At 43.6% G+C, this 19,976-nt stretch overlaps 1 protein-coding gene across 2 annotated transcripts in view; it reads left to right on the top strand.

Annotated features, from left to right (window-relative positions):
* LOC126419760 (lysosome membrane protein 2) overlaps nt 1-19,976 on the top strand; it is a 667,863-nt gene that overhangs the window by 543,492 nt on the left and 104,395 nt on the right. For both annotated transcript variants that reach the window (XM_050086935.1, XM_050086934.1), the window contains one exon: nt 19,251-19,342. In XM_050086935.1, the coding sequence (XP_049942892.1) occupies nt 19,251-19,342 (92 nt within the window). The remainder of the gene's footprint in view (nt 1-19,250; nt 19,343-19,976) is intronic.

Raw genomic sequence — 19,976 nt, 5'->3', positions numbered from 1 at the left:
CCTCATATTTGTCGTCACATACCTCTTCAACGACCATCTGTTACTATTACTCAACACACGCTTTCGTGCCGGCCGGAGTGGCCGAGCGGTTCTAGGCGCTACCGTCTGGAACCGCGCGACCGCTACGGTCGCAGGTTCGAATCCTGCCTCGGGCATGGATGTGTGTGTTGTCCATAGGTTAGTTAGGTTTAAGTAGTTATTAGTACTAGGGGATTGATGACCACAGCAGTTAAGTCCCATACTGCTCAGAGCCATTTGAACCATTTTGAACCACACGCTTTCATCCACCTTCTGACTTAGGAGATGTTTTTCCTGTGCGAGGTATAAATCTTAGAGATGTTGTCTCTTGAAACACAAAATACTTTGCCTACCTTCGTTATTGGAGCAGCCCCCCCCCCCTCCCGTTTTTATCCACCATCTTGCTTGCTTGCTTTCTTGCTTAGTTCCTGTCATTCCCTCTGGAACATAGGGCCGTGACGAAATTTCTCCATCTGGTACGATTTCTAGCAAGTCTCTTCACTTCACTCCAGGTTTTCCCATCCTCTGCAGCTTCTCTCGCGATAGTCGTTTTCCACGTCTGTTTGGGACGACCACGTTTTCCAGCTCCTTGAGGGTTCAAAGCCATCCTCTTAATAACTCCATCTAGTTTCCTCAATGTATGGCCGATCCAGGTCCATTTTGTTTCTTTGATTTGTCTATTGATTGATTGCTGATTTGTCTCCCTCCAAAGATCTTCATTTGTCATTATATCTGGCCATCTCACATTTAAAATACGGCGCAGACAGCGGTTGATAAAAACTTGGAGCTGATTTTTGAGGTGGTTAGTCACCTTCCAAGTTTCGCAACCATACAACAGAACAGCCTTCACATTGCTATTGAAAAGCAGGAGTTTGGTCTTCTTCGAGACGTTCCTACTTCTCCAGACAGGGCACAGTTATACAAATGTACCATTTGCTTTGCGGATGCAACTATGGACGTCCTCCTCAGCGCCTTCTGTTGTCATGGCTGTACTTCCGAAAAAGTCATTTTGCAGAGTGCCAAGACAAACGTCCAACTTCATTGGTGAAATAAATTGAAATGCTGACAGAAGAATGCTAACAATTTCAACTGCGCCATCCTGTATTTCTTTTTTGTGTTTTCACTCTAGGTGATAATGTAATTCTCGTGATGCCTGACGGTCACGTGCTGGTAGTCGTAACATTCAGCATACTTATAGAAAGCACCGCCACGATCGCACCGGAAACAGTTTCACTAGAGACATCTGTTGCAAAGGAAGCTCGCAATTTGCGATCAGCGTGCGTTCCTTGGCGACAGTAGTTACGGCGAAGTGAAAGTAGCTGGTCGCCGTGCGTGGGTGTTCTCCGTCTCGACCTCACGAGCAGGAGGCGGTGTGTGACGCGTGTCGCAGGCAGCTGCAGCCACGCGTCGCCGCTAGCGGAACACGCATTCTGAACAGTAAGAGCTGCCGCGTCGTGTCGTAACGGCGTGGGGGCGGTAGGCCGTGGAGTTAAGCGTGTTTTCTGATCCATCTTCGCCACAGATGAATTGTATTTCTCTAGAATATTGTTCCGGTGAATGTCGGTTTGATACCTGTATTTCATACAGTTACGTAGTCTTATACAGCCATTCCATCTTGAACCACTCACGAAGCATACCTCCTCGACATCTCTTCATTGTGCTTAAGTGATTGACCGGCGATGGTTATGCCAAATAATAATAGATCTTTTCGTTTCTTTTCGTGCATTTGTTTACTCCAATGGTCACATGTCATTATCTGCACTGAGCACCGATCTACACAGGTCTTGTGTCCGCAGCTCGTGGTCGTGCGGTAGCGTTCTCGCTTCCCACGCCCGGGTTCCCGGATTCGATTCCCGGCGGGGTCGGGATTTTCTCTGCCTCGTGATGACTGGGTGTTGTGTGATGTCCTTAGGTTAGTTAGGTTTAAGTAGTTCTAAGTTCTAGGGGACTGATGACCATAGATGTTAAGTCCCATAGTGCTCAGAACCATTTTACACAGGTCTTGAGATTTTCTAGCATTGTGGCGTCCATACACATCATCATCATCATCATCATCAAACAGCCTGCTAGAGCTTCCGATATTGTCCATTGTTTCATGTGTACACAGTGTATCACCAGACGAAACTACAATCGTCCAGCCATAACTGTGGATTTTTGATTCCTCTAGGATATTGCCCATCGGAACTATAAATAAGAATTATTAGTTCGCTTTATTACATGAATATTGAAAGGATTTACTTAACTTAATAGAATCCTTTGCCACAGGAGTGCTTGAAAGTTCACAGCTGTCATAGACTATTAAAGCACCAATTAATGCACTAATTAACAAACTCTTCTCTTGACGTACAATATTCAACATTTACAAAAGAACATTTCCATCCGAGAGTTGGTGCAAATGGCTCTGAGCACTATGGGACTTCACAGCTTAGGTGATCAGTCCCCTAGAACTTAGAACTACTTAAACCTAACTAACCTAAGGACATCACACACATCCATGCCCGAGGCAGGATTCGAACCTGCGACCGTAGCGGTCACGCTGTTCCAGACTGAAGCACCTAGAACCGCTCGGCCACTCCGGCTGGCGATCTTCCAGCCACATAGTGGATCATAATTAACTGCGATGAAGGACATGTTTGAGAATATACAATAGAAGCAAAAACATTCCAGTTGACATGAATCCATGAGTAAGCTATTTGCTAGATAGTTGCGAATGGTTGGTTATGTGCTATCAATGAAGTCGGTCTGAAATACAGCCCTAGTTAGAACTTGACATGTTAACTTTCCGAACACATTGGGCCCAAATTTCGAAATCCGTGCGGCATTTCATATGAATTTGTATTAACTACTAAAATATCTCACATTAAAATCAGCGACGGCTCGAAACAACACAAGCGCAGTTATCTCAGACGGTTCGTTTGCGGATCCATGTTAACTGAAACATTTTTGCTTCTATTTTTGTATAATTAAGACTGTATTTTCGCTAGTAATCATACATACCCTGTACAGGCCTCAACACATTCGCTTAAACTTTATATTTGTAACTAGTCTTATTTCTGTCTTTCTTTACTTGTGTAGCTCACCATTCTTAAAAATGTCATTACTACTGTTACATGTGTGGTGTTTGTTCTTTCGGACATGTCACAAAGAACATACACCTCACGTAAATGTTGTCTATAGCCTTTGTTGGCATTTCACGGTATGTCTTGGATGCACCCTAGGTCTGACCTCTTGCGGGAATCGTGCTAAATGCTGCGACCAATGAGGATGGTGGATAGAGGACGCTGCAGAAGTACGCCGGCCTGGGACTTTGAAGCCCGTGACAGGCTGGGAATTTGGGTCGGTCGGGAAGCGTGTCCGAATAGCCGAAGTGGTTAACGCAACCACTCGCGTAAAGGGGGGAAATACGGGTTAGTCCCGGTCCGGGACAAATGTTCACTTGTCGGCACTGAATTATTTCACTATGCCGATATTACTCATCCATCACTTTAAAAATGTCATTTCCACTCTACGCAACTTTCGTTCTTTTTCTTTTATTAGACTCCTTACTGACACACAGCAAAGTGGTTTAGAAGGCGTACCTAAGCAGTCAGTAACAGGCGTCCTAGAGCAAACGTAATACTTTCTTCTTCCTAGAAAAAAATCTTGAGTGATTGCAGCATCCTCCATCTCCGCCTCAGAACGAAGTGGTGATTTACTTTCAACGTGGCTCACTGACTCGTTCAAGCCTTCAGCCGGACATCTTGTCATTAATTGGCATGTCGACGTGTTAGATATGTAAGTATGCGTTACTGTGGTCCGTACATGTACGTTAACGATGAGGCGAGGAAGGTACTCCAGCATTCAGGATGATGCTGTGATGGTACATGAGAGACGACGGTAAATGTATCAGTTTCAGGTGAGGGTCACTGGTCTGGAAACGACGGTTGTAAGCCAAAATCCTTCTGATATTCTGGCAGTAGAGCACATGTACTGTTACTGTTGTTACTAAGATTGCCTGGTATGTAACTTCCAAAGGTGATAGTATGGACCAAAACAACAACAAAAAGTCTAGTAAACATTGGCTCTGAAATTCATACGTTAAGAGTTATGCGCACTTGTTAATCTTCCTTATTGTGAAACACATCTCTTCTATTGAGCAAGTGCTCATAGCTCTTAACGTATGCATTTCAGAGCCCATGTTCATTAGACTTTTTTCTTGATTTGGTGTAAGCAACCTGCCACCAAACTTTGTAAAAGTATTTTTAAAACACCCTATATAGAGGGTTTTCTTCTTAAAAATACCATTGCTGAAGATAATTTCTACATAAATATTCCCTCTTCGATGTATTGCCAGAAATTTCTGTGTGTGTGGCAGTAAGATAGTTAGTTAGTACTAACGTTCAGTGATTTAGCTGTCGCTTCTGTTTTCTGCTTCAGTGATATCAATCCTATATGTTTCTAGCTCTCACTCGCAAAAGAAAGTTAAGTGTTGTTATGGCTCTTTTAGCTTGCAGAAAAAATTGGTGCTTAAAAACCTAATGCTTTTTCATAATCAATGGAATACCCGTCAGGAATAAAAGTTATTTAACGGCGCTATTTCTAAACAAGGTCAGTTTTATTGCGCAAAGTGCGTTTGTTATCGTTATTAAGTTGAGGTACAGACTCGGAGATGATAGTAATTTGTACGCTCAGTTTGTTTAGCTCCTAATACGAGAAGTGGGATGGGAGAAGTGCCCACCTCTTACCGGCTTCACGGTCCCAGGCCGGCGTGTTTAAAGGGCAGTTGCCGCTGCAGATAACATCGGCTGTTAACGCCACCCGTGGTGGACGCTGCAACGAAGTGGGATAGGCCGGTACTGTAATGGCAAGCGGCCGGTGATTATACACTCGGCCGAACTGTTCTTACAGACCTCGTATAGAAAACGTGCTAACACGACCCTCGCAAGTGAACGATCTATTTAAGATGAAAACCGTCTCAGAAAATTTAAAGAATTTCTGTATGCAAGTAACTACGTATACTCCACGCCCCAGCCAATAGTGCGGCTAAGCGCAGACCAGATTAGTGGTAAACACAAACTGGCAGTATTTTTATTGACCCTGTCACACTAACGTTTTACGAATTTCTTGTCGCGTCAGAATTGTAGTTACATACAAGCTTTTGACGATTTCGTGTGACATCGTCACGAGTTACCTCTTTTGGCGATAGGCTACGTGATATTGTGGTGTTTTGTCTGCCGAACTGTGCCACAGAGACGTCACGAAGTCCTGAAACTTCATCACATGCTAACAGAGATTATATCGATGTCTATGATGGAGAAACATTAGTACCTATGCTGACTCCATTAGATGGTGGATAAGTCAGTTGATTTCCGCCACTTTTCAGCATCAAACGTCAGTGCCCACGTACCATTAAGATTATAGTCGCTATCCCCTTAAAGTAGGTGTTGCACATTCTGATCTCACCGGCTTGTTTGACATATTTCCAGTAGGTGGTAACATAGGATAAGATTCTAGTTTCCTCAAACGTAATTGTTCGTTTGTTTAGGAGCCTATGTTCGACAATAGCTGATTCGTCTGAATCTCAGTATCTCACAAGGCGACGGTGTTACGTGCAGAGTTCTGAAATCGTTCATATTAGCTAATTAATGTACCTACTACCTTACTTTCGAGGTATTTCAAAAATTCCAGGAACACTGAGATCTAAGCAGTTTTTTAATGCGCTCAGCATCTCTCTAATTTTCTTAGGTGATCGGACAATAGGTTGAACAGTGTCGATTCGGGTTCTACCAGGTTTGAAGGGAAGGAGTTCCAGAGGCTGATCATTTTTATGCTGATTAAGTATCTCCATATTTTGTGTTAGAGAGCCTTTACTGTTCACAAAACAGGGAGAGTCAGGTGCCCCTACTGATAGGTTTTATGCAACCCACGACGCTTTCGAATACCACGTACAAGATTTTCATATTTTCTTGGTCGCTACAAGCGAACTATTAGTCCTACAGGAAAAATTAAGAGGACCTTTTTGTAGGAAATTTAATGTAGTAAATTTTGTGCTGGGATGCGTTTCACTAGAGGCCGAAGTTTTCGAATTATTCAATAAAAACATACAAGAGTGACCTTCAAACGCGTGTTTCTTGATTAAATCGAAAACCGTGGCCTCCAGCGAAACAGTATCCCAGGGAAAAATTTAACTACATTAAATTTTCTACAAAAAGTTCATGTTCATTTTTTCTGTTGGACTAAGAAGCTAGCAACGTCAGTAGACTGTGACGAACTGCAGGACTACATGCAGCAGATTGATGAATGGTGCAGGGAGTGAAGTCGTATTGCACATACAGAGCAGAATAAATTCACTACTATACAATCAACACTAATAGTGACATATTGCTGGGAACAGTAAGTAACGTAAAATACCAAGAAGTAAGCATCCTTAAGTGGAACGCCCACATAAAACAAATAGTAGGAAAAACATGCTGATTTGCAGGAAGAATATTCAGAAAATGTAGTTCATCCACGAAAGAAGTGGATTACAAAACACTCGCTTGACTGATTCTTTGAGTATTGCCCTTACCAGGATGGATTAATAGATGGCAGACAAGATCCAACGAAGAGCGGCGCGGTTCTTCAGTGGAACGTTAAGTCGACGCGAGAGCGTTACAGATATGCTCAACAAACTCTAGTGGCAATCGCTAAAAGAGACGCGGTGTGCATCACGGTGAGTGTTACTATTGAATTCCGGGAACAGTCGGGCAACATATTAATTCCTCCAACATATTAATTCCTCCAACATATTAATTCCTCCAACATACGTGTCACGGAATGGTCACTACACGAAATTTCGAGAGATTGGCGCTGATACAAAGATTTACCGACAATCTTTCTTCGTCCGCGGCATCTGCAAATGTAACAGGGAATGAAGGATCAGGTAATGGTACCAGAAGTACTTTCCGCCACAAACAGTCAGGTGGATTGTGGAGTACGGATGTAGATATGTTCCATACAATCGAGTTACACTTCACTGTCAAGAATGATTTCATCAGTGGAGGGTCAGATGACCACCTGGTACCAGCGCTCCAAACGACCACGGGCTCTTTTAAATGGATCACTAATATATTGTGTAGGGTGACTTGTAAGATCACAGGTGAAAGTCGAAATTAACTGCGCACAAAGACGCAGCGATAAATACGTAGCTAGTAATGCGAGTAGTGTTGACTGTTTTGTGTCAGAGTAATATAGTGCACGACGGCTACACAATTTTGTACATGCGGTCGCGGGTTCGACGGCCGCCCGGAGTGGCGAGATCGATGTGACGTCACTGCAGTGCTAATTACTGTGGCGCGCGGAGGTGAGTGGGGTCGCCTCCAAGGAGAACTGCTCCATAGCTTCACCAGCCGCGGCGCTGCTGTCTGCGTCTGAGCAGCTCTCGAAGCGAACCTCGATAATCCGGCCAGCACCGACTTCTCGTTACTGAGGCTCTTCCCATGTCACATCAACGCTACCTTACAAATCGTCACCATACGTGGCAGAAAACCAAGTAACGTCGCGGGACACTTGTTGAAATGTGTGTTCGCGAGCTGCCAAGCTCATTTCCGTGGCCCATCTCACCGCAACCAATTGCATTATCGATTGTCCTATTAGTAGAGGGACATTTGATGGATTTTTCTGTAACTAGAGACGGAATACTAACAAAACTGCCTGGTGCATTTTCTACTACTGAGTAATGCTGAATAAATTTGATCAAGATAGAAGCATTTTTGGAGTGTCCTCCTATCAGGCTATTGCGTTTGCCCCATTGCTATTGGCGGTTTTCCAGTTCTCGGAAAAAGGGAATAACAATGAAAAAATTTATGTGCTGTCGTGACGATACATCTGTTCGTTGGTTTGCTGGTAGTGCATGTAGAGAAACTAAAAACAGTTTTGATACAGATGTCAGCTACTAAGCATTCCAGCTGTGAGCCAATGCACACCATGTAATAGGAGCGTCCTCTATGACACAAACCTGCTCGTTGCTCAAGCGTACCTCGGTGCACATTTGTCTATCGCGTATCGTTGGTGACGCAACTGAACTAAGGTCTGTGCTACCAGGTGGTCAGACATTGTTGCTAAGTGATACCGCGTACCCACTGACACCCTTATGTCTCCTAAAGTCATTCCTCGAAATTTCGGTTTTCTATAAAACGTCATACACAACTACATATTTTTCTAAATCGTCAACACTCGTTAAAGCGCTGTAGTTACTGGTTCTTTCTTTCCTTACTCGGCATTACTAGGTACGTGTCCTCGGTAGACATGTGCAATTAAAATGTGTTTAACGAATTAGTCTGCGAAATCTTTTCGGCTAAAATAAAACTGTGTTAATATAAAGGTATAATGTAAACGTATACATTACAGAGCGGTGGTCGTCAAACTGCAGCCGATGGACGGCATGCGGCCCGAATCAAGCATTCGCCCCGTAATCGACTCGTACCGATCAGCTGCGGTGACATAAGTTTCAAACGGAAGTAACATGGATTCGAGAATGGCCATTTTCAAACGCGGTATTCATTTGTAGCAAGAAACATGAAATTACATTAAGGCTGTTGTAATACAACGCAGTGTCATTACTGTTACTTATCAATTAACTATCCACTCACAGACACGACCATTTCGTGTTTGAGGTCGCTGAGAGTGGCAGCTAGTCTGTGGCGGGGGCCTCATAACATACTATTTTCTGTATGTTATCACTTAGTTCTAAAACGGGTACACATGCTGCCCGAGGTGCCGCCCGACAATCTTGAGCAAAAAAAATTGACCAGCACTGTCACAGAGTACAGAAACTAGACGCCTACAATAAATGTGTACGCACATATTGTCGTTCTGCTTTGCGCGACTGTGCCTAATTTCTCAGCCAACACTAGGCGTTTACCAAGAAACAAACGAAAAAAATACATACGACAAAGAAAGTCGTATATTGGTTACACACACACACACACACACACACACACACCTCCCTCTCTCTTTTTCTCTTTCGTCCTCTCTCTTTTTCTCCTTCTCGCTCGTACTACTGCTACTACTACTGCTACTACTACTTCTACTACTAGGCATGGCCGTATTAGAGATGGTGTACTATTAAGTTCCTCCAACCTTTGAACTGACCTACTCAGTCACTTTCAGCGGGCCTACACTTTTGCGTGGACTGATAACTACAATACAACTTGGCTTTTATCACATGAACAAATCAGTGTCAAAAGATGGAGGCTGTAACAAGTTATCGAAAAAAGAATCGCAATATTGATTGGATATAGAACTCTGACAGTCTCTGTCTGTATTCTCAGATCTACTAGTAAAGCCACAGAGGCGCACTTTCCTTAACAACGCATTTTATTGTGCTGAAATGCAATCAACTGCAGCGTTCTACAAATATTGATACGAAGCTTAACAGCCATCAACAGATTTTTCGAATTTTCCACATTAAATAAATAATCTAAAAAAATTTAAAAATAGGTGACAGCACCAGTGTACATTTTATATCCTCAAGAATATAATTTGAAAAATGATTTAAATTGCTTATGGAGTGAAGGTTCTCTGTTGTTCAATCAATTATTCGCTGACTAGGAAATGATGGAATAAATGGCCTTAGGAGATGTACTAACTGTCATTGCTCCCTCACAGACCACCCACTTGCTGATCATCTGTGCCAGGTGTTGGTTTCCGTCTCCTGCTACAGGCGTTTCGTAGCCTAGCAATGAATTAAACGAAGTTGGACAGCAGGAAATCTACAGATGAATGATAGTTAACAGATTCTACTAATGAAAATATGTTCAGAAGTTGGCACACAAGTGCGAGGTAGCCCTACAGAATAAACAGTCCCCTTAGAGAGCGCAGAAAGTGAATCAAACTGAAACAGGATAATGAAGGAAGCCAGCCATGGGTAGCGAATGCTACCACAGAAAACACGGGTCAGACGTTCAAACTTACTACCCTACGACATGTGGATTTGCAGTGCCGGTATCTCGCGGTGCAATTTCGGAATTTGCCGCGCGATTACTCTCACTATGTACCCTCGTTCAGAAACTGCAGACGAGGGGGTTGGGGAGTTTGGGAGGGGCCCTCAGTACTATGTGTAACCCTGCGTGCCGCACAGTCGACTACGTCCGCGGTTAACAAATAGCACAAGTAGCTTCCCGTTGCCAACATAACAGGGTTTTGGGGCAGAACCGTTCCCATAGCCTCAGCTTGGCGGGGCGGCAGCGTTCTTTGACGCCCAGGTTGGGACGCCTGTTCGGGGGCGAATTCTCAGAACGGGAGATGTAAGTTGTATGCCACCGCTTGGCTTCCACTTAAATCTTAAATAACGGCTAGGGAACTTACTAGAGTTCGTCGTCCTGGCGTTTTCTTTGTTAAAGGTACTAGAGACGTTAAAATTCACCTGCTTGCTCCAACCGATGGCCCTCTTTAGTGGTGTCTCCTAGCCTGCGAAAATTAGCTTAACAGAATAAAAAGGATAAATGAAGGGGGTAGAAGGAAAGAGGTGTATGTGACAAAACCGCATATTTCGAGGTCTACGTACGCTACACTGTAGTGGAATAACCCATCTATCTTACATTAGGTGGCAAAGTCATATAGGTGTTTCGGGTGACTTAAACTGCTTCCTAGCGGTTATTTGAATAACTACTTAATAAGAAGCGTTTTGCCTTTGGATGCAAAGAGATGCGAGTGGGCATACATGTCAAAAACCTGTTTCCAAACCTTACAGGCGATCACCAGCAAATGAAGGGCCACGCCACAATCTGCTGATGCTATGGTGCCGTCTCATGTTGCTATTTGGTGCTCTGAATTGACATTTCCCGTACGAAAAGCAAATGGGGGGGGGTCTTTGTAGCTGGTAAGAGCTTCGTGGGAAATTTTGTGCGTGTAATATTGTTAATTCATTTGCCTTATCCACTCCATTATATGTATAATGAATAAAAGTTATGAGTATGGATTAATATAAGACGTGAAAGTGGGACAAAATATTGTATTACATTGTTGTGGGTCATTCCTAGCCTGTGATTAATGAGAGGTCAAGGTATGTGACATCCATCGTGGAGCAGGGGTGTAAGTTCTGACTGAGCACAACCTTTGGAGTTTAATTCACTTGTGTTGTGGGTGTGGCTTCATTAATAACTGCTGCATATGATGGTTAGTGTAGACAGTATGACAAATGAATTTGATGCAGACTTGAAGCTCATTTTCTCAGAGTAGTGAATTTGGCATTTACCTCCCTTTGATTTTAACCGCTCCATTTAAGTTTGGCCACTTGTTAAGTAATCAACTGACCAGTCTGAGTTTAGTAACAAATTACTCGAAATTTTATCAGGAGTCCGAACCTGTGATCGAAATTAAAGGATTAATTTTATTTCTCTCTTCCTTTGTGGTAGGGACTGCAACACCTGTCCTTACGTAAATGACTGCATTACAGTCTGAACAGCTTTTAGATGTAAAGCACATAATTTAAGCGGCAGAACTGCAACAGTTGTCACAGAATACATCTTAGCCCATGAGAAGAATTTCGTAATTATGCTTTACATGAAAGTGTATATGTGACTTGTGTTAATGATTTTGCTGTAGATTAAAATGATTCGGTCACATTTTTGCTAAACTGCATACATTATAAAATTAAGACATGAAAGCCGACATATTTTTTTCTTCGCCTTTACTAAAAATTTAAAAAAAGGAAACAAATCACATCAAACAAGGCGCTTATAAGGCGGCCTGGCACACAGCTGTAACTTTCCACAAGTAATAAATACTTGCGTGTATAGAAACCATAGAATAATCTTACGTTAGCACCTGATACCTCATAAAGAGAACTGATTTCTCTCGCTTCGAACACTAGTGAGCTCTGTTGTCACCTGAAAGACTTGCCGATACCGCGATAACGTTAGTATGAGATGAACAAATAGAGAGACACAGAGAGTAGCTTAGTGTGTTTGCACTTTCACTCCCGCGCCCGACGTCGTGTTCTTGGGAATATCGTCATCACGGCCTGTTTCCTGCATTTAATATGCACGACGAGCGTTCTGCCAAAGAAAGGTAGCTTCCTACCGCTCTGCTCAAAGCTTTCTCTCGGCTGCCTTTGCCCACTGAGACAAATGTTGTACAGTAATTCCACTACCTTAGTACCGTTCTCGTGACGTAATATAATCTGTGCCCATGTGCTGGAGACGCTCAGAGCTACCTAAGCTTGAAATTTCCGTTTTACTTTATATTTGGTGGTTATTTTCAGTTTCTATATAATGTTGATAAACAATAACCAGTAATTTTGTTTTAAATCTTAAATTACGTTTGATGTTCGACTTTAAAAAAATCATTTACAGCGGAGCATAACGACACAATGCTCTTACATCTACACTTGGCGAAGCACTAAAGCTGGAAATGTTGGATTTGTTTTGCGCGTGCGCAGTTAGCGACGTCCGGTTGCCACGAATGACGAAGCACTTCTCATCCTTTCGCTTTAAGACGAGGCCAAGATGGAGACCCCATTTCTGTCCGTTAGAGTTACTGAAGTTTCAAATTATTCATCAAGAACTTGCCGCTCCTCAACAGACGTTATTTTCAAAGACCCTTTTCAAGTACACATAAAGGGTATTTACCGTACAGCAAATATTCGTCCTTTGTCCTTTCTTTTGGTCATAAGCTCTAAGGTCATAATAAAGTCCTGTCGCGTAGCAGCTATTATCGTCATAACACAAATGTTGCACGCCAAATAAACGACCTGCATTACATACGTTCATATTTACGCCCATCCCCTGTGAATTTTCTTTCCGTTCAACCATCCCTTCAATTATAGTTCACAAGAAGAATACCGTCGTAATATACATTCAGTCTTTGTTAGGCAAGTGTTTCACTTTGACGTACTGCAGGACGTCTTTGTTTCTAAACACACAAATTTCTCCGACTTTCAGTACAACTCAGATGCTTCTATTTAGTTTCTGTCTTTCCCAGTATCCACACAAAAAATGAAGTACCTATAAGGGGAGGAGGAAACGAAATGAAACTTCACTGGTTCAGAGGGTATGTGGCATTATTTCAGTGATCACAAAGTGGAGGGAAACCAGCACCAAGTATTAGATGTCATTACAAAAAATAGCCCGCAAAGAATGGAGGCTCTCACTTGGCGCACCAAACAACATAGAATAGGAGCGGTAGTAAAAGATCTTAGCTGGTAGAAATATAGCTAAAAAAATAAATGGTTCAAATGGCTCTGAGCACTATGGGACTTAACTGCTGTGGTCATCAGTCCCCTAGAACTTAAACCTAACTAACCTAAGGACATCACACACATCCATGCCCGAGGCAGGATTCGAACCTGCTACCGTAGCGGTCGCGTGGTTCCAGACGGTAGCGCCTAGAACCTCTCGGCCACGCGGCCGGCAAATATAGCTAAGACAGAAAGAAACGAGGTAACAAATAAGCAAATACTCGCAAAAAGATGGTAGTTACTCTGGCGCTACCGGTGAAAAAAAAAGAGGGCTACACAGCACGTGATGTATTGGTTTATATGGAAGAGTGAAATGTTTGTTTTCCTGCAGAACTGAACCGTTAGCTTTAATAACGGTGGACTGGGACTAGTGGACTTGGACATAAAATGCGCGGCACTACACGTCATAGAAAAGGGATCACACTTACAAACTGCTGTATAGTTTCACAAATATTCCACGACATCAGAGCCGGCGCCAGTTAATGTTGTCAATTTCTCACACTCTTTAATGTTCGACCGAAATTATCATCTCAATAAAAGTTACACACAAACACGTGTCCTAAAAGAAGGAAAAGTTCGTAAAACGACCTTAGCTTTTAAACGAATTCCAGTTCCTAATGAATGGGAACTGCGACTGTCGGAGTAACATTGGAAAATTATGAGGAAATGTTTAGCAGTGAAAAAATACCAGACGGTACGAAGATAAACCGGACAATGGCGACCAACTCAAAGCTTTTCTCTATCCAGTTAAGTGTCTGCCACATGTGGAAACTATAATTCCGAGGATGCAGTCGAACACAGTTTTGAGTGCCCAAAATTCGTCGTGATACGGCACACAGTAAGAACAAGTCATGGGTTCTACATCCACACAACTCACCGGATCATATCGCAGTGTCTGTTACAAGGTTCCTAGCGAAGTACAGCACTAGAGTGTCAGACCACCCACCCTATTCGCTTGACCTAGTACCATCTGACTTTAACCTATTCACCGAGGTCAAATCTGCATTAAAAGGAATAAGATTTGAGTCCGCTGAAGCAGCGAAAGAAAGAGCGGCACGTGTCGTGAAAGTGAAAGTGCTCAGAGAGGAAAACTTCCAGCACTGTTTCTATCAATTTGAAAATTTGCATAGGAGTGCACTGAGGGTGACAACAGGTAAATGTGTACACTACTGGCCATTAAAATTGCTACACCAAGAAGAAATGCAGATGATAAACGCGTATTCATTTTACGAATATATTATACTAGAACTGACATGTGATTACATTTTCACGCAATTTGGGTGCATAGATCCTGAGAAATTAGTACCCAGAACAACACCTCTGGCCGTAATAACGGCCTTGATACGCCTGGGCATTGAGTCAAACAGAGCTTGGATGGCGCGTACAAGTACAGCCGCCCATTCAGCTTCAACACGATACCACAGTTCATCAACAGTAGTGACTGGCGTATTGTGACGAGCCAGTTGCTCGGCTACCATTGACGAGACGTTTTCAATTGGTGAGAGATCTGGAGAATGTGCTGGCCAGAGCAGCAGTCGAACATTTTCTGTATCCAGAAAGGCCCGTACAGGACCTGCTGAAATGTAGGGTTTCGCAGGGATCGAATGAAGGGTAGAGCCATGGGTCGTAACACATGCGAAATGTAACGTCCTCTGTTCATAGTGCCGTTAATGCGAACAAGAGGTGACCGAGACGTGTAACCAATGGCACCCCATACCATCACGCCGGATGCTACGCCAGTATGGCGATGACGAATACACGCTTCCAATGTGCGTTCACCGCGATGTCACCAAACAAGGATGCGACCATCACGATGCTGTAAACAGAACCTGGATTCGTCCGAAAAAATGACGTTTTGACATTCGTGCACCCAGGTTCGTTGTTGAGTACACCATCTCAGGCGCTCCTGTCTGTGATGGAGCGTCAAGGGTAACCGCAGCCATGGTCTCAGAGCTGATAGTCCATGCTACTGCAAACGTCGTCGACATCTTCGTGCAGATGGTTGTTGTCTTGCAAACGTCCCCATCTGTTGACTCAGAGATCGAGACGAGGCTGCACGATCCGTTACAGCCATGCGGATAAGATCCCTGTCATCTCGACTGCTAGTGATACGAGGCCGTTGGGATCCAGCACGGCATTCCGTATTACCCTCCTGAACCCACCGATTCCATATTCTGCTAACAGTCATTGGATCTCGACCAACGCGAGCAGCAATGTCGCGATACGATAAACCGCAATCGCGATAGGCTGCAATCCGACCTTTATCAAAGTCGGAAACGTAATGGTACGCATTTCTCCTCCTTACACGAGGCTACACAACAACGTTTCACCAGGCAACGCCGGTCAACTGCTGTTTGTATATGAGAAATCGGTTGGAAACTTTCCTCATGCCAGCACGTTGTTGGGATCAGCACCGGCGCGAACCTTGTGTGAATGCTCTGAAAAACTAATCATTTGCAAATCGCAACATCTTCTTCCTGTCGGTTAAATTTCGCGTCTGTAGCACGTCATCTTCGTTGTGTAGCAATTTTAATGGCCAGTAGTGTATGTTTTTGAAATAAAATGTTTTATAGCAGTAGTCCCGTTATTTTATAGCCACATCATGTATCTTGATTAGTAGTGGACGAAGTGGTATATTGTCGAACGCCTTCTGGATGTGTAGGAAGACGGAATCTAGGTTGTGATGGTGAGACTCAGAATACGGACACGAATTCGGTTTGCAAACGTGAGCACAGGGGGAGTGGAGGTGCGGCGCTGACCCGTAGCCGCGGAGCAGCCGGATGCCGGGGAACAGGTGTGCGAGAAGCTGCGGTGTGGGCCCGGCGACCTTGTGGAGGCCGCACATCCGTGACCACCGGCAGCGCCGCGCTCTTCCAGTGCTCCGCCCGACCACTCAACAGCGCAGCCTTTGCGGTCCACCATTGCAAACCAGTAACTTCCCCTCCCTCCTGTGAGATGGCGTTTCATGGCCGCTCGCCTGAGTGCCCAATTTCTGGCAGCCTGAGAGTGCGGGTTATCATTCCCTGGCTCGCCCGGTTGGCCGTGTGGTCTAACGCATGGCTTTCGGGGCGGGAAGAAGCGCCTGGTCCCTGGCACGAATCCGCCCGGCGGATTTGCGTCGAGGTCTGGTGAACCGGCCAATCTGTGGATGGTTTTTAGCCGGTTTTCCGTCTGCCCCGACAAATGCGGGCTGGTTCCCCCTGTTCCACCTCAGTTACACTACGTAGGCGATTGCTCCCCAAACAAGTTCTCCACGTACGCGTATACCACCATTACTCTACCACGCAAGCATTGGGGTTACACTAGTCCGGTGTGTGACGTCTCTGGGAGGGGTGGGGAGTGGGGGGTTGTCCACCGGGGCCGAACCGCACAATAACCCTGGGTTCGGTGTGGAGCGGCGGAGGGGTGAAGTGGACTGAGGTAGTCGTCGTGGGGTTCTGGACCACTGCAGCTGCGGCGGGGGCGGAGCCTCTCCGTCGTTTCTAGGTCCCCGGTTAACATACAATACAAAACAAAACAATAAAATACCATTCCCTGAACTTCTTGAACTGACATATTAGGCTGGCTTAAAGGTGTGTAACTTACCCATATCGGCCAATGCTTTCCAGCATCGCGTGGAAGATCCTAGCAGTCAGCAGTACTGTTTAGAGATATTGTAGCGGGAGCAGGAAGTCTGAAAGCCTTTTCTGAGGATCACTGACTAAAAGGCAAAATGTTAAAAAAAATTTCAGGAAGTCATGCCCCTACAGCCCTTACACGGGGTGAATGTCAATAAAACCGGCAAAGTTTAGGGACGGATTCCTGACTGGAAATTGAGGAAAAATGGTCCTTTGCACATGTGTCTGGAAATTGACAGTGTGCGTGGAAACAGATCGCCCCGGAACAAAATTCTTCCCCTAGAGAGGAATCCGTTGCTGATAACCTTTGATCTCGTTGCAGGTGATAGGTATAGTAACGGTTGTCATGCAGGGTACACGAAATCGTACTTCCGCTTACACCATGTTGGCGGGCCACTTGCCTGGAATTTGTGATAGGGTTCGTCTCAATATCCTGTAGAACCCGTTCCTCCAAATCTGGTGTAGGCACAATCTGCCACCTCCCTGCACATTCGTCCGTATGAAACGGCTCATAACACAAACGCTCCATAAGGCCCGGAAATGGTGTGTGATAGCCGTGCTGCCTCCAGACTGTCTCCATCTGCTTGCCCTACACACACCAGCTCGGCTTGTTCCCAACATGTATACCATGTATACCGGACCGTTCTGCTGTTTACTGTACGCTGCCTCGCTCACACAGGCTGCAGCGTACATACTTTCATTCATCAGGACCATCTACCGTGGCGAAGATGCTTTACCGGACACATGTTCGTAGGAACTTATTTCCCTGCAGTTTCTCGGTTTTCTTACTGTCCACTCTGTATATTTGAAAAAAATGTCATATTACCGTCTTGAGCTGGTGGTAAAATAATTTATTTATACGTAGAGTTTGTTGTCTGACCGTTATCAGCATCATCATAAATGAAATAAAATAATACATACACAACATTACAGCCTTAAACTGTCAAGAGTGTGGCAACTTGTAAATGTTAACAACACACACTTAGTGGAATGTCACGTACTCTAAGTATTCACAGCATCATGTCAGGGGAAATATAAAATCGTTATCGTCAGATGATAAAACCACAAATAAGGCACTGAAAACAAAATATACCTAAAGACAGAGATATGAATCTTTACCAAAACCACATATCGTGAAGACGTAAATCGTTCACATTTGATGCGTGGTCTGTTTTGTGAACGTCTGTACAGCAACACCTCTTCATAGCTCTGTAGACGGCTGCTGTTTCCGCCAGTAGCCGTTGGCGCTTCGCAATTTAAAACTATGAAAAGCGCTGCCGGGTGTCGTGGATTTCCTGAAGTTGGCTCTACTGTAAGTGTGTCTTAGTGGTAAAGCATAAACGAATCAAAGCTTCATGGATGGTACAGAGTTTTTTCACGCACCTTCGTTTCTGACGTCATATCTCTTGATCTATGTGTCACGCCATGATATAATTTTTGAGGTACATTCAGCAGCATACGTGAATAGAATTACTTAGAAGTTATAAATTTAAACGTCATGCATGATGCGGCAGTTTTTGACGCATCCAATTGTTTATAGCGTCATATCTCCCGAACTATGATAGACAAATGGTGGTTCTTACCCCCACAGCGATTGTTATCTGACGGTAAGGGACATGTGTACGAAGTTTGGTTGAAATCCGTCCAGTGGCTCAGATGATGATGTGGAACACACACACACACACACACACACACACACACACACACACACACACACACACACACATCCATCCATTTTTATAATATGTATCGAAAATATCGGCTGTTGCAGATTAATATGAAAGACCCAGTCTTCTAGAAAAAAGATGGGAAAAAATTTATAGGTAGCTGCATGCGGACCTGCTATCTTTCACTGTAACGCTCACGACGCCATCAACTACGCTTTGGTTTCGACATTGCTGCAGCGCATCAGTTGTATGGTATACACTGTATAACGGCTGTATCTAAAAATGTCATTATTTGATATTTAAATTTGACAAATTGTACCCAAAACGACGCGCGTTTGCTATATCAGCATTGGGCAGTAGCACTGAAACGTTATACCGTTATAGCACACAAGTTATAACACTAAAAGCGTCAAATACGGGGACTCTTTAAATACCGATATACAGTGACCTGTTATTTTATTACAACAAATCGTACCTAAAACGAGGTTTCAAGAGATCCTCAATGTGCTGAAGACATAATACTGTCTCCAATTACCATTTGATTACAATACCATTACCTCGGATGCCGTTGCAGCCTCTAGGATTCTCCACGCGGATTTGGCGGGAGAAGAGGGATGGAGGGAGGGAGAGAAATGCAGCAGTGAAAGACAATTTAATTAATCTCGGCTTAAAATATTGTAATTTCTTGGATTTACGTCATTCTCGTATGACATGAGAGCGTATTTGTAATGTTTCCTCTTGTTGTTTCAGGGTGCGTCATCGCATTTTCGGTGCTGCTACTCATTTTCGGAATCGTCATCTTCGTTTTCTTCATGACATGGGTCAACATGGTCATCCACAAAGTAAGTTCATTCCCCTTGGTTTTATTTATGGTCACTCTGCTCTATCTATCTATCTCTGTCTGTTTGTCTAATCTCTCTCGCATACAAATAGTAAGATACGCTAAAGAATTTTTCTTTCTAGTGACTAGTATTTTTTCTTTCTAGTGACTAGTATTTAGAACACTTAAGAATTACGTATTACCTTGGAAACTAATGACAAACGTGTAAGACAATATATGTCAGTTACTCACTAAAATTAAAATATGAGTAGCGTTAAATGATTTTTTTTTAAATTGTACATGTGAATACTTTGAATTAATATTGAGGGGACAACGAAAATTGAGAGCTAACTGTAATTACGTCAGACATTAACTTCGAGTAGTTAAAGCTTATGCTGCGATTACATAACGAGAAACAAGACTTGGTTTTTATCATACTCTTACTTCGAACCTTGCATATTGAATATATAACAGCGTGTTACCAAGTGAGCTACATGGTGAAAAAGATAACATGATACTCCCGTGAGGCATTAAAAGTTTCGGAGAATCTACTTAATAAATTTCCAGAAACTGCTTTACACTTAGAAGGTGTCAATGGAGGATGAAGTTACAAAAAGGAATACTGTGACATATCTTGTCTGCTTTCGCTATTGAGA

This window comes from Schistocerca serialis, chromosome 9 (assembly GCF_023864345.2).
Source record: "Schistocerca serialis cubense isolate TAMUIC-IGC-003099 chromosome 9, iqSchSeri2.2, whole genome shotgun sequence".
NCBI lineage: Eukaryota > Metazoa > Arthropoda > Insecta > Orthoptera > Acrididae > Schistocerca > Schistocerca serialis.
This window is presented reverse-complemented; position numbering and strand designations above follow the sequence as displayed.